At 32.5% G+C, this 18,248-nt stretch overlaps 2 protein-coding genes across 2 annotated transcripts; both read left to right on the top strand.

Moving 5' to 3' along the window:
- Positions 1-1,424: 1,424 nt before the first annotated feature.
- Positions 1,425-4,185, top strand: LOC132736112 (uncharacterized; the record flags this gene model as incomplete). Its single annotated transcript, XM_060723193.1, is given in 2 exon segments — positions 1,425-2,344; positions 4,048-4,185. Coding segments are annotated over 2 exon segments (949 nt in total), but the record flags the coding sequence as incomplete, so codon positions are not given.
- A 1,947-nt stretch (positions 4,186-6,132) lies between these two features.
- Positions 6,133-9,595, top strand: LOC132736113 (uncharacterized). Its single transcript, XM_060723194.1, has 2 exons — positions 6,133-6,452; positions 7,197-9,595. The coding sequence occupies exon 2, from the start codon at positions 7,198-7,200 to the stop codon at positions 9,298-9,300; it is 2,103 nt and encodes a 700-aa protein (XP_060579177.1). The 5' UTR covers positions 6,133-6,452; position 7,197; the 3' UTR covers positions 9,301-9,595.
- Positions 9,596-18,248: the final 8,653 nt, after the last annotated feature.

Here is an 18,248-nt window from a genome sequence, read left to right on the forward strand (position 1 = left end):
AAAAATTTTGAAACATCCCTGTTACCAAAATATAACATTTTAAAAGCAAAATTCTTAAAGAGGAGATAACTCTTGAATTAAAGATGCAATTTCATAAAAAATTTTCAGCTCTTTGTTGTTATATTTGCCATGTTTTAAGCCTATTTTGTTGCCAAGGCAACTGATATTTTATCAAAATAGGAAGAACGGATAAGACATGCATAATCTCAAGACTGCTATCTACCCATATGTCAAGTTTCATAAAAATATTTCCAGTACTTTTTGAGTTATAACTGGATTCAGTTTATGTGTAAAATTTGCCATATTTTCAGTCTATGTGTTGCCATAGCAACCAGAATTTTCAACATAGGAAGAAAAGAAAAAGACATGCATAATCTCAAGACTGCCATCTACCCATATGTCAAGTTTCATAAAAATATTTTCAGTACTTTTTGCGTTATCACTGGATCCAGTTTATGTGTAAAATTTGCCATATTTTCAGCCTATTTGTTGCCATAGCAACCAGAATTTTCAACATAGGAAGAAAAGAAAAAGACGTGCATAATCTCCATACTGCCATCTATCCATATACCAAGTTTCATAAAAATATTTTCAGTACTTTTCAAGTTATCCCTGGATCCAGTTTATGTGTAAAATTTTCCATATTTTCAGCCTATTTGTTGCCATAGCAACCAGAATTTCAACATAGGAAGAAAAGAAAAAGACGTGCATAATCTCCATACTGCCATCTATCCATATACCAAGTTTCATAAAAATATTTTCAGTACTTTCCAAGTTATCCCTGGATCCAGTTTATGTGTAAAATTTTCCATATTTTCAGCCTATTTGTTGCCATAGCAACCAGAATTTTCAACATAGGAAGAAAAGAAAAAGACGTGCATAATCTCCATACTGCCATCTATCCATATACCAAGTTTCATAAAAATATTTTCAGTACTTTTCAAGTTATCCCTGGATCCAGTTTATGTGTAAAATTTTCCATATTTTCAGCCTATTTGTTGCCATAGCAACAAGAATTTTCAACATAGGAAGAAAAGAAAAACACGTGCATAATCTCCATACTGCCATCTATCCATATACCAAGTTTCATAAAAATATTTTCAGTACTTTCCAAGTTATCCCTGGATCCAGTTTATGTGTAAAATTTGCTATATTTTCAGCCTATTTGTTGCCATAGCAACCAGAATTTTCAACATAGGAAGAAAAGAAAAAGACGTGCATAATCTCCATACTGCCATCTATCCATATACCAGGTTTCATAAAAATATTTTCAGTACTTTTCAAGTTATCGCGGGATCCAGTTTTGTGGACGGACGGACTGACGGACTGACAGACGGACAGACGGACGGACGGACAGACGGACGGACGGACAGACGGACGGAGGGTAAACCTAAAGTCCCCTCCGGTAAACCGGTAGGGGACTAAAAAGCAGACGATGATCACAATGAATCCCCTAGGAAACAGAAAAAAGGGGAAAATGAAAACGGCTCCAGTGGAAAACAAGCGCCAACTAACGTGACTAGCGCCTGTTCCAGTCAAATGATAGCAGATACGGAAAATGAGTCAGATATTGACGATTTTTTAAGGGAGGAAAAAGACGAAGAATCAGACAATGAAGCTGGAACATTTCTAGAAGATTTAGACGATTTTTTCTCTCTGCAGCAAATTACAGGAGAGGAAGTTAGTGACCATCTAGCAAGTATCACTAACAAAGCTCTTCGAGTTTCCGACAAAAAAGATGCAGAAAAAATCAAAGAATTCAGGGAAAAGTACAAACGACCCAAAAATGTAGAAAATCTTCAAGTTCCTACAGTAGAGGAGGTCGTCTGGAGACAACTTCAGCCGAATACAAAACAGGCAGACTTTCTTCTACAAAAAGTAACTGGAAATTATGGGCTAGCGTTAACACCAATTCTCAGAGCACTGGACCTTTTGAAAACAAAGGGTAGCCAGGAGGACATAACAAATTGTCTGATGGACACTTTCAAAATACTGTGTCTTACGTTTAAGGCAACAAATACCTCTCGAGGAGAACGCATTCGCCGAGATATTCAGCCACAGTTTAAGGCTATATGTGATATTGAGCCTTCAGCGACACAACTCTTTGGTGACAATCTCCAGGAAACATTAAAGAAACTCAAGACGACAAAGGTAAAACTTGGAAACCTTTCGCACACAACAAGCAGGCCTTTTTTATCGAAACGGGGGGCTCGAAGATGGGTTATCGTCCTTACAATCATCAGAACCAAAGGAGTGCCCCCCACCGCAATGCCTTCCAAAACAAACGAGTGGACCATCAGAAGAAAAGATTTGGGCCACAAAAGAACAACCGGAAGTAAAAAACGTAGGTACAGGAAGGGACACACTAACTTTACAGTTAACAAACACTCCAAATAATTTTATAGCGGGGAAGACAAAACAACATAGCAAAAACTGGTATAAAGTCACTCATGACAAATGGATATTAGACACTATCCATGGGTATAAAATAGAACTTGCAAATGATCCAATACAAAATTTTATTCCAAAACCTCTCACATTTTCTTCAGAAGAACAGTTAAAAATAAACAATGAAATTGACAGGTTCATCAAATGCAAAATTATTGAACCTGTAGATAAATCAGAAGAAAATGAATATATCTCCAACATTTTTATAAGACCTAAAAAAGATGGTAAAGTAAGAGTTATTCTTAATCTGAAAACATTCAATGAAAACCACATGACTAATATTCATTTTAAAATGGAAACATTACAATCCGCTATAAATAACATGCGCAAGAATTGTTTCTTTGGATCGGTTGACATTTCTGAAGCATTTTACTCAGTTCCAATTCATAAGGCAGACCGTAAATATTTTAGATTCTGGCACAATAACCAAAAATATCAATTCAAAGTCTTAGTAATGGGGCTAACCACATCTCCAAGAGTATTTACAAAAATCATGAAGCCCGTTTTCGCACACTTGCGAGCATTAGGTCACATAAGCACTGCATATATAGATGACTCGTGTCTACAAGGCAGTTCTTATCATTCATGTCTAAATAATATTAAGGATACAGTCAAACTCATGGATTCCCTAGGGTTGACAGTACACCCTGAAAAATCAATATTGACACCATGCCAACAAATCGTTTTCTTGGGGTTTGTTCTCTGCTCAGTCACAATGACTGTAAGGCTTACCCCTGAAAAGGTAACCGAAACAATACACCTTTGTCAAAGTTTATTGGCGAAAGCACGAGTTACTATTCGGGACTTTGCCCAGCTTATAGGGAAACTAGTGGCAGCTGAACCTGGGGTTGAATATGCCCCATTATTCTATAAACCACTAGAACAGGTCAAAGATAATATGCTAAAAATACACAAAGGTAACTATAATAGTTTTATGAACATTCCCAAAGTAATACATGCAGACATTGAGTGGTGGATAATAAACCTACCACTAAGTTTCAGACAAATCTCAAATGGGACCCCTTCCATAACTCTATTCTCAGATGCATCGGGAAAAGGCTGGGGGGCACATAATCAAAATGATGGCAGAAAGGCTGGAGGGATGTGGTCTCCCAAAGAAAAAACATTACATATAAATATTCTAGAACTCAAAGCTTGTCAGTTAACTTTACAGTCTTTCTGCCAATCCATTTATGGGCAGTATGTTAAGATCTTTATGGACAACACAACCAGTTGCGCCTATATCAATAAATTTGGGGGGAAGAAAACGGAACTCAATACCCTAGCTAGGGAAATTTGGTTCTGGTGCTTAGACAGGAAAATCCACCTCAAAGCTGCCCATATCCCGGGAAAAAATAATGTTGAGGCTGACAAGGAATCGCGGGTTTGTAATGAAGACTTAGAATGGTCACTATACTCAAATGTTTTCACGAAGATTACAAAGATTTACCCAGGGTTGTCTGTTGACTTGTTTGCTTCAAGGTTAAACTACAAATTACCGAGATTTGTCTCCCGCCGTCCAGAACCAAATGCAATTGCAATTGATGCATTTTCGTTAACATGGACTGATGAATTTTATTATATGTTCCCCCCTTTCAGCCTTCTACCACGTATACTGCAAAAGATAGACGAAGACAAAACAGAGGCTGTCATAGTGGCTCCAATCTGGCCAACACAAACATGGTGGCCCAGTCTACTTCAACTACTACAGGGGACATGTTACAACCTGCCAAATCCACAAAAGTGTCTATATTTACCACACAAACCAGAAAGGAAACATCCACTGAAAAAGATGAAACTTGGGCTTTTTCGAGTATCCGGTCAGTCCTCAAAGAAAGGGGAATACCCAAAGAAGCCCAAGACATTATTCTCAAGTCATGGCGAAATAGCACAAAACGACAATACAGCACCTATATATCAAAATGGATACAATTTTGTGGGAGTGAAATTAACCCCTTTAAGCCTTCCATAAATGAAGTCCTTCAATATCTGTCAAACTTGTTTCATACCGGACTTCAATACAGATCACTTGGTGTTGCACGATCTGCACTAAGTTCATTTTTACGAATTTGTGGTGATATCGATATTACAAAATTTGAAGAAATTACCCGTTTCATGAAAGGTGCTTTCAATGAGCGGCCTGCATTGGCAAAATATACTACTACATGGGATACGAAAACAGTACTAAACTTCCTTCAAACTTTGGACAATACCAATATAACATTGTTACAACTTTCGTGCAAATTATGTATGCTTTACCTTTTATGTACAGCTCAGAGATGCCAATCGCTTCATCTTATTGAATTAGATGATATAAATATTTCAAATGACATTATTTTCATACATCAAAATCATCTTCTAAAACAGTCAAGACCTGGATATCATCAAGAAACGATATCATTAAAACCATATAAAAGTAATAAAAATCTGTGCATAGTTAACACTTTAAAACAATACCTTAAAAGAACTGAAAACTTGCGTAATGGGAAAGAACTGTTAATAAGTACAATAAAACCATTTAAAGCTGTTTCTAAAAGTACAGTGGCCAGATGGATCAAGCTGACCATGTCAAATGCAGGCATCGATAAAAGTTTTGGTCCACACAGCACAAGAGCAGCATCAACATCAAAAGCAAGTTTGCATGGGATTCCCTTACAAACAATTATAAAGACAGCTGGATGGACTAATGCCAAAACATTTGAAAAATATTACAAAAAACCTTTACCAGACCAAAAAAGTATCCAAGATGCGGTCATGAAACTTTAAAATTCAACAACTAAACTGACACTGTCGACAAGTGAGATATTCAATTATTGGAAATACTTTGAAACAATTTCATAATGACTGTGATACTCTCATAAGATAAATTAATATGCCATAATTAACACTGGATAACATTATACTGTATAACATAGCTTTATGTCATTATAATACAATACTCAACTGAATAACCTGGTCTCTTTGATATATCCCTTTAATTACGAAGAAACATCTCTAAAATCTCTGTGGGGCCCATTAAGGAGTTATGCAGGAGATGAAATTGGAAAATTAAACGAGACTTACCTAGTAAGGTGAAGTTTAGTTGAAATTTCATCGACTGCAAACTCCTTAAGGGCTCACACACCCGCCCACCCACTTCCTATATTATGTTCCTTCATAATTACACATTGGACATGGTACTAGGCATTAGTACCATGTCCTCTCTCTAAAGACTGATAAGCCTTGCTACTAGCTGCGTCTTCTCTCTGTGTGAGCCCTTAAGGAGTTTGCAGTCGATGAAATTTCAACTAAACTTCACCTTACTAGGTAAGTCTCGTTTAATTTTCCAATTATAACCAAAAGGTTTAAGTGTTTTTCTTCAGATATTTATATACACTTTAGAAAAACATACAAGTACACTGACTATAGGTTTGTATATGTCTTGTGTCTATTGTATTCAAACTCTTGACAAGTTTTTGTATCATTTATAGCGAAACAGAATAAAGTTTATATATACAGTTAAAATCCTTCAATACATAATTTACTACGACAACATAATTTGTCATCTTAGTGCAATAACTGATAAACTCCTATTGAATTTAAGAAGAACTTATTACGTTATAGTGATACAGAATAAAGTTTATAATATATACAGTAAAAAATTTCAATACAGAATTTATTAAGACATGTTTTTTAAAGAATATTGTATGTAAATTAATGTACAATCAAAATAAATCACCAGATTCTTAAAAGATATCTGAAGAGTTATAGCCATATAATTATTTTATATACCTAGTATATAATTTTCTCTTGAAATTATAGCAAAAAATAATAAATAACAGGGGAAATAATCAAATTAAATTTTATAACAACAGGAAGAGGAAGTGAGTTATTTCCCTTCCATATTTTCATTTAAAACCAAAAGAGGAATTTCCAGCTTTGTCAAACAGAAAGTCAACACAATTTTTTTTTTCAATTATTTTCAAGACAAAGTCATACTGATACTGTCAAATACAACTTTAAAAGTAAGTTCAAAATTATCTTTAAACACACAATTTCACATTTGAGTAAATACTTTATTTAAGAAATTATTGGATGCAATATCAATATTATATTATCAATTTAGTTTCTGTTTGATTCAAGAATCTTCAAAGTCAAGTTACAATTTAATATAATGTTAATTTTCAAAAACATAAAACACTGAAAATTGATCAAACTTATAAACCGATATATTGATGTATCAAAGCCTTAAATAATTATCATAAATGTAGCATTGGAAAGCTTACAATATTGAAAGGGACATAATTACATTTACTATTAGTAAAGCATTAAAAGTGAGTTATATATCTTTTATAATTGTTTTTCTTTTCTTTTCTTTTTGGAAAAAAATAACGTTTTTTTATGAATTTATAGTAGTAAAGTTTTAAGTCAAAACATAGTGGAAGAAAATCCACCATTACAGAAACCTTTCGCAAAAATTTGCATCAATAAAATTTAAAAAATAAATATTCAAATATTTAAGTTTGGAGAATATCAAAAAAAAATACATGTAGATAAAAGGAACAAATCTTTACAATACCATTTTTTCATTATTATTATTATTATTATTATTATTATTATTATTATTAATTGATATCTACCTAAAATTTTCACAATATCAATACTTATTTTTCCACACAGGGCAGATAACAAACAAGTAAAAGTATGTGAAAAAATAAATTTAATGAGTGACTACAACAATTTTTCCTTTTATTTATTATATATTACAGAATGTTTCAAGAACATGACTACAGAGAAAACCTATCATTGATGTTATCAGAGGTTTTAGATGACATTGGTGTCAATGAAAGAATGGTAATGAGAAGAAGAAGATGTCTCATGCTGGAGGAGACTATGATGAATATCACTCACAAGTTAGCTGATACAAACTTGACTGTATATTATCTAGGTAGTCAGAGGGAAGGTACAACTACTATAGGACTTCATTCAGATATGGATATACTTCACTGTATTCATGAGTACAATATAATACAAGACTGGTCAGAGTGGGAACATGGCAAGGAAAACTATCTCATGATACAGGATGAGAACACTACACCTGGTTATTGTTTCTTACAACTGCTCCGACATGATATACCTCTCCCTGTTACAGTCATTCCTAATGAACACTATATAAATGATAGAAGTGGAAGAATATTGTTAAAAAACACATTATATAATGGTGTCATTCAGGATGCTGTAGATCATGGACCATCAAATGCTAGACAAGGACAGGATGGATTCTGTGATATAGACACTGTGCCAGCTTTTCCTTGTAAATCATGGCCTCAATCAGCATCAGGTTGGTTAGATAGACAAGGTATAGGTAGATGGCCAACACTAGACATGAGAAGATATGCAGCCAGTACTAGGTGTTTTGTTGTTGCAACTGGAAGTAAGGTCAGTGAATATCCTGAACTGGAATGGAGAATATCTACATCATTGGCAGAAAGGTGCCTTATACTTAATCTAAATATAACACAAATAAGGTGCTATGTATTATTGAAAATGATTCTTAAATCCTTCCTTAATCCTCAAGGGGAAATCAACATATCAAGCTTCATGTGTAAAACAGTTCTATTACACTGTATAGAAAACACAGAGTCAAGTATATGGAAAGAGAACAATTTATTTATATGCTTAACATACTGCTTATTAGAATTACATAGCTGTGTACAGAATGACCATTGTTCACATTTCATTATCCGAGAAAACAATTTGATGGCAGGGCAATTTACAGCTGAAAAAAAACATGAACTTTCAAAAAATATAAGTGATTTTTTACAGAATGACAGACAAATGTTACTTAGAATTGATATTGATGATCTTGGCTATAGATTGCAAGTTAAACTGAACATGGTACCACACGGAGCATATTATTATCAATCTTCTCTTGCAATACATGAATTTTATATGTACTTTGAATATTTAGGCACAGCATTCTCTGTAAAGGGGGCTCAAAAGCTTCTTTTAAGACATTTACACACAAAAAACATTAGAACGATGAAGCATTGTATAGGTAAACTAATTACTTTCAATGTTAATGGTAATAGATTAGAACAGGCTGCATTCAAGTTTCTAGCACCTTTTCTTTTTACCACATATGGATCTATCCTGGCATCATCTAGTATTAGTGAAAATAATCAAGTGTCACCTCAAGCATTGGTTTGGTTATCAGCTGGTTTAAACTCAGATATCTCATCTAGCAGACTTAAATTGGCTTCAGTGTTCTACTGTACAGGAGATATGGAGAAAGCTGAACTAATTCTGAGACACACTGAACAACAATATTACTCTTATCCTGTTTTTACTATCTGTAGATGCCGGGATATGCCTCCACCAGCAGTAACAACAGAAATCATGAGAATATGTGGTGAACAAAGTGAGGACTGTATTAAACATATAACAGCATTTTGTGTCACATTCATACAGAAAGAGATCAACTGTATTCCTCATGAACTACAATATGAAATGTTCAGATCTACACAAGATTACATGATACACAGAATTCGGTATAGAGACTTTTGGATGGACTGGGCTGTAGTTGATTCTCTACCTTTCCTGTACTTCCTACAATATAAGATCTACAGTCATCTTCAAAGACATCAAGATCAACAACAAGCACTTAGTAAACTTATAAGAACCATAGTAACTGATAAAAACCTTGGACATAGAGAAACAGCTCTCAACATCTTAGGACAATGTATGGAACAAGAAAACAGACCTCAACAGGCATTAAATTGCTACCTGCTTTCTCTTCAACTAAGGTCAAGAAACAATGTAGCAAAATTCCATATATGTAAGCTCCTTTCTGGCTTATTGGCTAGCCAATAATAAGGGGTCAAAAAACAGTGACAGTGTTACAAATTAAGTTTTCAATGATCATAATTATACTGTGTGTTTGTATCAAACTGAATCAGATGTTAAAATATATGCCTTTCACCATTCTTTCTGTAACTTGTTAGTTTCAAATAACATAATCAAAGTGGATGTAACAATATTTAACTTCTCACTACACATTGAAGGTCTTTCAGTTATACTTTCATATGAATTAGCAACTAATATGTGACATAATTTTGTATCTATAATCATATACTGTTATAAAATATGTAATAAACAAATAAAACTGTATAGACTTCTATTCAAACCATGACCAAATTCAAACTAAACCAGTGCATTCTTACGACATATCCATATCTTAAATTTGAGTTGAATATGTACAACTGTTGGGGAGATATTGAATAGGAACTGAAAATTTCCTTTTCTTTCAAAGTTAAAGGGGCATAACTCTGCCAAAACTCATCGAACCATGACAAAATTCGAACTTAGCCCATTTCTTTGGCATATCCATATGTCAAATTTGAGTTGAATATGTAATACCCTAGAGGAGATAACAACGGAAACTGAAAAAAATCATCAAACCATGACCAAATTCGAACTTGACCTGCGCATTCCTTTGATGTATCCATATGTCAGGTTGGAGTTGAATGTGTAATACAGTTGTGAAGATAATGAACGGAAATTGAAAATTTCATATAAGTTTCAAAGAAAAAGGGGCATAACTCTGCCAAAAACATCGAACCATGACCAAAATCGAACTTGACCTGTATTTTCTAATGACATATCAATGATGAATGTGTGCAACCGTTACTAAGAAAATGAACAGAAACTGATGATGACAGAATGACGGAACAGGGTAACACTATATGCCCCGGCCATTATATGGCGGGGGCATAAAAATTCTAAGACTTCACCTGAGAAGGTCAATGTTTTTTTATAGAAATAAAGTTTGGTGTGTTTGCTGAGCTAAGAGATGCATAGATTCGAGTTAGATGAATATATTTAGTTGCCTGATACCATCAAGCAAGGATAAACAGTGGCTGTAATTGTAATATCTCAACCAATGTAATAGCAACCCCTAAACCACAACGGGCTCCTATATTTTAACTCAGTAACAGTGGCTGTAATTGTAATGTCTCAACCAATTTAATAGCAACCCCTAAACCACAAGGGGCTCCTATATTTTAACTCAGTAACAGTGGCTGTAATTCTAATGTCTCAACCAATTTAATAGCAACCCCTAAACCACAACGGGCTCCTATATTTTAACTCAGTAACAGTGGCTGTAATTGTAATGTCTCAACCAATTTAATAGCAACCCCTAAACCACAAGGGGCTCCTATATTTTAACTCAGTAACAGTGGCTGTAATTGTAATGTCTCAACCAATTTAATAGCAACCCCTAAACCACAAGGGGCTCCTATATTTTAACTCAGTATAACTTAGTATAAACAGTGGCTGTAATTGTAATGTCTCAACCAATTTAATAGCAACCCCTAAACCACAAGGGGCTCCTATATTTTAACTGAACAAGCTCTTGTGACAATAAAAGGCTTACGCTTCCATTATAGAGCCACTTCAATATTTACACCCATACAGTCTGACCAGACTCAAGACTTTAATACAGTCAGGCACTAAATTTTGACTTTCTATTATTGAAATCATAGAAATAATATATGAGACTTCCAAATTTAAATCTGGGCAAGTATATTCCACTAAATTATTGATGAAAGGGTGAATCTATTAAACATACCTGTGTGTTATGCTGAGATAGAGGAAGAATTCCACTACTCGTTGACTGGGAATATCTCATTCTGGTTCTAGAATTCATTTTAATACGCAATATTTATCTTTTGTAATCTTTTCTGTATTGATATCTTTTATTACATTCTATTTCTATATCTATATTCACAATGTCCTCTCTTCATCCATTGATACTGTTTTCAAACTTTTACTATACCGATATTATTCTTATAATGATATCCATCTTGTCTGTGTTAATATCATTTAAATTTCTAACGACATTAAAGATTTGCCCTGAACCAATACCTGTTTCCATTATCCTAGATATCTCAGCTTATATCTATAAATAATATAATGACAATCCCTTACTAACACCGATATTCAAACCTCAAATTCTTTGATGTCATATTAAATTCATAATCATATATGATTTTGTCATAGATTTCTTTTATTTCATGGATATACAACATAGACATGTCATAATACATGTCAGTTTCACAACTCAAACATTGATTTCTTGTCCCAGCCTGATCCACATTCATCTTTCCTTCTTCAATATCCAAATTTTGATTTTTTTATCCTCTAACACTCTATCACATATAGCTTGATATCAATTTGATATATATTTACATCATACACAGACACAAGTCCCATTTAATATCCTTTTGATATATATTTACATCAAACACAGACACAAGTCCCATTTGATATCCTTTTTGATATATTATTACATCAAACAAAGACAAAAGTCCCATTTAATATCCTAATATCCTTTTGATATATTATAACATCAAACACAGACAAAAGTCCCATTTAATATCCTAATATCCTTTTGATATATAATTACATCATACACAGGCACAAGACTTTATCTTTCTTACCAAATGTCAACATGGTCATGCAGTTTTATTCTCATAAACTTGAACCGGGAAGCATAGGCGCATTACCAGAGGGTCACCGGGACAGTACCGGCATCACCAGAAGCTTGACCGTGGTGAAATCAGCGGTGGTCGTGATGGACCGTGATGAAACTGTGTTTAGTCAGGTCTGTCTCCACCCAGATCAACCCGGAATTCACCAGGTTAGCATCGGCACTTACCGTATATATCCGGTGCTATATCGGGTACTGAACCAGGAATCCACCTGGACTCTGTTTGGAATTTGTAAACGCAATTTATTTAGAAAAACACAACGGAACATCCCGGTTCAGGGGATTAAGACACCATATCTATACCGTCGCCATTACGGGGACAGTGTCAAAGGGGCTTAACACTATCACTCAAAGTGTCACATAATATTCACCAATGGTGTCATATACTGCCAAAGATAGTGTCACATATCATAAGGAATAATATCACATATTTCAACAAAGATTTCAGGTTATTATAATTACAAGGAGTATCAGTATCACTAAAATGTCACATACTATCAATTAAATGTCACATTATATCACTGAAATATCACATAATCACTAAAATGTCACATATTGTTACTAAAATGTCATATAATATCACCAAAATGTCATATGTCACTCAAAAAATCATATAAAATCACCAATATGTCAAATATTATTACTAAATGTCACCTAAATGTAAAATTCTATCAATAAAATGCCAATTTAATGTCACATACAGTCAATAACATGTCATATGTCACTTAAATGTCACACACAATCACTTAATTGTCACATGTCACTTTGTTGTCATATACTATCATCTTAAATGTACATTTATACCAACAAAAGTATAGAATATCATCACATTTTTCCAACAAGATTTGCATATGAGTGTGTAAAATGTCATAAATCATCCCCAACTGTGTCATAAATTATCAGTGTCATAAATGATCTCAAAGTCATAAATGATCACAGTGTCATGAATTATCACAGTGTCATACTTAATCAAAGTATCATAAATAATCACAGTGTCATAAATAATCACAGTGTCATACTTTATCACAGTGTTATAAATTATCACAGTGTCATGAATTATCACAGTGTCATAAATTATCACAGTGTCATACTTTATAACAGTGTCATAAATTATCAGTGTCATAAATTATCACATTGTCATACATTATCACAGTGTCATAAATAATCAGTGTTATAAAGTATCACATTGTCATAAATTATCACAGTATCATAAATTAACAAAATGTCATAAATTATCACTCAAAGTACCACATATTATCACCAATACTGTGATAATGTGATAATTTTCACCAAGAATAGCCTTAGTTATCAACATCATGCAGATATACAAACTTATGTTGAAGACAGAATTCTCCAACAACTTCATTTTCACAAATTTTCATTTACATGTTATTAGAACATGAAAATGTTACTTAAAACTCCTGCAATTTTCTGTGCAATCTATTACTGATAAGCTTTCACAACCATTTTAAATTTCAAAAATATCTTTGATACCCTAATCCTTAAAAATGTGCAAAATTTTCTTTCAAATGTTTGCTTGAGGCTTAAAGTTAAACTTACTTTTTAAAAATATACTGCCTTATATTTCTTATAAAATAGACTAATAGATACTGCATGCATTCTCTCAAAGACATATATATATATTCAGTTACTTACAGCTCTTTCATCAAATATAACTGAGTCAATTGTTCAATTTTATACAGTTCAGGAAATGTCATAAAATCATGACTTATCTTCAAGAATAAAATTTTTTTTCCCCAAAAACTAACATAAAAATTTGTCCTAATAATTACATTTACAACTCTTTCATCAAATAAAACTCAGTTAATTAGTTAAATTCATGACTGTTCAGGAAACAGAGAAAATCATGATTTATAGTTAAGACAAAGTGGATTCTCCTAAAAACTTAAACAAGAATTTGTTCAAAGACATACATTTACTACAATAAATTTATATTTCTTCAATTACACTTTAATCATTTCATTATATGTCTTAAAATATTGAGTCATTATGTTTATTTTATACGGTTTTATATAAAAAAAACGTGTGCCTGAAAAATATATGGCAAAAAAGAAGGCTCAATGTGCATGTTTATACCCAAAAGCTTCAAGCATTTTTCTTCAGATACTTATATATATATTAGAAAAACATACAAGTACACTGACTATAGGTTTGTACATGTCTTGTGTCTATAATGAAATGATTTATTCAAACTCTTGACAAGTTTTTATATCATTTCTAGTTAAACAGAATAAAGTTTATATATACAGTAAAAATCCTTCAATACATAATTTATTAAGTCAATATAATTTGTCATCTTAGTGCAATAACTGATTAACTCCTATTGAATTTAGAAGAACTTATTACGTTACTGCACTAAGGTGACAATATGTAAATTTTTTTAGGAAAAGTACATGCAAATGAAATGTGCATTGAAAATAAATCAATAGATTCTTTACTGGTATATGACTAAATTTTATAGCCATATAAATATTCTGTACACACATATAAGTTTTCTAAAGACAATACTGACATTTATCAACAACCACAAAAATAAACACTAGTTAATGCCCAGGTCTTAAAACCTATAATTATATATCTGATGAAAATATGTCATTTATCTCTAACAGCAAGATTTTACATGCAACATTCCTTTTAAATCATTTGTTGTCTTAATAACATTTTTTTATAAAATACACGGAACTTTATAACTAAGTCTTATAATTTTGTTTAATTTGTCCAATTTTCATGAAGGGAAATAATCCAAATAAATTTTATAACAACAGGAAAAGGAAGTGAATTGTTTCCCTTTATATTCATTCAAAACCAAAAGAGAAAGTAAAACAAGTAAAATTTCCAACTAATAATCTTGTCAAACAGAAAGTAAATACAATTCTTTTATTTATTTTCAAGACACAGTATCAAATACAACACTCAAAGTAAGTTTCAAATTGATCTTTATACATATTAATTTCACATTATTAATAAATCAATAAATACATTATTTAAGAAAGTATAATGGATGGTATATTACTTATTTAGTTTTTGTTCAGGTATCTTCCATGTAAAGTTTCTACTTCAAGTTACAATTTAATGTAATGTTATTTTCAAAAACATAAAACACTGAAAATTATGTTTGATTAAAATATCTCATTCTTAACTATGGTATCTGTCCAGAAACCACTTTTCCTGTCCTTGACCTTGACCCTAGATGATACAAAAGCAATCAAACTGGGGTCCCCACATAAGCTTGCTATACAAATGTCAATAGATATCTCATTCAAAACTAGTTTTTGTCCTGAAAACATGAAGTGGACCAACCCACAGGTGGACAGACGGACTGACAAACTCACGCCTATAAACCCCCAAAATTTCATTTGTGGATGTATAATAAATAAATATTTATTCAATTACACTTTAATCATTTCATAATCTGTCTTAAATATTAAATCCTTTTCTTTGTTCTATTGATGGAATTTTTAAAAGTCATAAGTGCCTGAAAAATCTATGCTAATTTAAATGCTCATTATTTAACAAATAATACATGACCTTGAGGGCAATATGCAAGTTTACGGACTGGTTGGTCAGACTGAGGAAGGTTTATGGCCCGAAGCGCAGCTGAGGGACATATACCTTCCGAGGTCTGACCAACCAGTCGGTAAACTTGCATTTTGCCCGAAAGGCCATGTATTATTTGTTATATTATACCGAATCTAAATCCTTTCATCCCTTTTGTTGCTGACATTTTTACTATAATTTACTTTCAAATAATAATTTATTTCTTCAGTGTGTGAAATATTTCAAACCCTAGTCGGAATTATTATTATTATTTTTAAGCTATTCAGCAAAAAAATCATGCTCTTCTTTTGTTATTCAATTTTTGTAAATTAAATTAAACAGGCAAAAAAACGAAGTTTACGATTTATAATGACGTCATCCAGTCCATATAAGAATTATGGACCGCCCCCGGTCTGTATGCGGTTTATGGACCGGATGACGTCATATTAAATATAGAAGGGCGTATGCAAATGAGGTATAATATACATGTATATAACTCATTGCTTCATCACAAGATTTGTATTGTTTTTTATTGATACACAATAAAGTTTATGCATACACAAAAAGGCCATGGATGCTTTTCTTTAGATATTTTTATACACTTAGAACAACTAATACAAGACTTTAGTACAAAGTGTGTATTGTGTTTAAAGTCAAACACTTGACAGGTTTTTGAATCATTTCTAGTGATACAGTATGAAAATTATTTAAACAGTAAAAATCCTTCAAAACAGAATTTATTTAGACAACATAAGCAAGTTTTAAAGAAATAATTTTAGTAATACTGAAAACAAATCACCATATTCTTTACTGGTATATGACTATGGACATATAATTATTTTGTATACCAGCATCTATATATTTTAGTTTTCTAATGAAATACCATGAACTGACATTTATCAACAGCCACAAAAATAAACACTAATTAATGCCCATGTCTGAAAAACCTTATTTATATGACTATAATTATTTTTCTGATGAAAAATATGTCATATATCTCTAAGAGCATGATTTTACATGCAATATTCTTTTTATAACATTTGTTGTCTTAATTCCCTGCGGGCCGAAGCCTGCAGGGTATTGGTACACGTTTAATTTTTGAGGCATGGAGGAGCACGTGACCTGTTTTCGGTACATGGAGGAGCATGTGATCTGTACACCGTAAATGATTGGTTAATTGACCTTTTCGAAAACCTAGCTAAATACCGTTTGCCCGGTAGGTTACGGATTTACCTCTAGGGAATTAGTCCGAATTACACCTAATTAAGAACATAAAACTATTACGTGATATTTCTAATATACTATAATTATTTTACCATTAAAGGTGAAAAAACTGGCATGATGTATTTGAAAATTATCAATGTTTCTTTAATATCTACATGTGTATCTCAAATTTTACAGTGAAAATCTACAAAATTAAAACATTCTTAGTGGCAGCTGCCATAATAAATAGTGATATTTTCTGCGTACACGTGTGTGTTTTCCCTTTTTTACATGGAATTATTCATACAATGGTATTTAATCATTTTCTTAAAAAGAAATAATTGTTTTATTTTCGACTTTCTCCGGTCTCCGGTCTTCAACGTTCACAAGTCTCCAAAGACCTTATTATTGTCAACAAATGTTTATTTTCCCCCAAACAATGTTGAAAATAGTTATATGAAATATCTTTATATCATTAAAAATGTTACCCGCAGGAAACCATTTTACTTGTAACTTCTTTATTGATTTAATTCATTGAACTTCATATATAAGTCTTATAGTTAAATTTAAAACAAGGGAAATAATCCAATTATATTTTCACAACAACACGAAGAGGAAGTGAGTTATTTCCCTTCTAACTAATTTCAGTAAAAACCAAAACAGGAAGTAACAAGAAACATGGCAATGCCACGAAACCAGGTTTTCAATTATCTCCATTGTAGATAAATATGTTGTATTTGAAATACAAATACAAGCAATAAACAATGTAACTATGTGCAATGTAAAACATGAATAATGTAGGAGGAATTGCCACAGAAGTGTTCACTATATATTCTGTATAAGGAAAAAATATATTCTGTATAAGGAAAAAAAAAACAAAGGGCCGTAATTAGGTCAAAAATTATCCAATCACAAAACCTCTACAATATGCGCCAGGGCACTTGATGATATGGCTTCTGTGAAAGTTTGAACAAAATCTGTTGAGAAATGTAGGACTAGTTCAGCACAGAAGAATTTGATCATTATATATTGAGGAAAAAAAAACAAAGGGGCATAATTAGGTCAAATATTATCAAATCACAAAACGCCGACAATATGCGCCAGGGCACTTGATAACAAAGCTTCTGTGAAAGTTTGATCAAAATCTGTTGAGAAATGTAGGAGAAGTTGCGCACTGTAGAAATTGTTCACTATATATTCTGTGTAAGGAAAAAAAACAAAGGGTCATAATTAGGTCAAATATTATCCAATCACAAAACCCCGATAATATGTTCCAGGGCACTTGATAACAAAGCTTCTGAGAAAGTTTGGTCAAAATCCGTTGAAAAATGTAAGAGGAGTCGCGCACAGAAGAAATTGTTCACTATATATTCTTTATAAGGAAAAAAAACAAAGGGCCATAATTAGGTCAAATATTATCCAATCGCAAAACCCGGGCAATATGTGCCAGAGCACTTGATGACAAAGCTTCTGTGTGAAAGTTTGGTCAAAAATCCGTTGAGAAATG

Source organism: Ruditapes philippinarum, unplaced genomic scaffold (genome assembly GCF_026571515.1).
Source record: "Ruditapes philippinarum isolate M1 unplaced genomic scaffold, ASM2657151v2 ctg4887_1_1_1_1, whole genome shotgun sequence".
NCBI lineage: Eukaryota > Metazoa > Mollusca > Bivalvia > Venerida > Veneridae > Ruditapes > Ruditapes philippinarum.

Coding starts and splice junctions, on each gene's coding strand:
- LOC132736113 (XM_060723194.1), top strand. CDS start 7,198: ATGTTTCAAGAACATGACTACAGAGAAAACCTATCATTGATGTTATCA.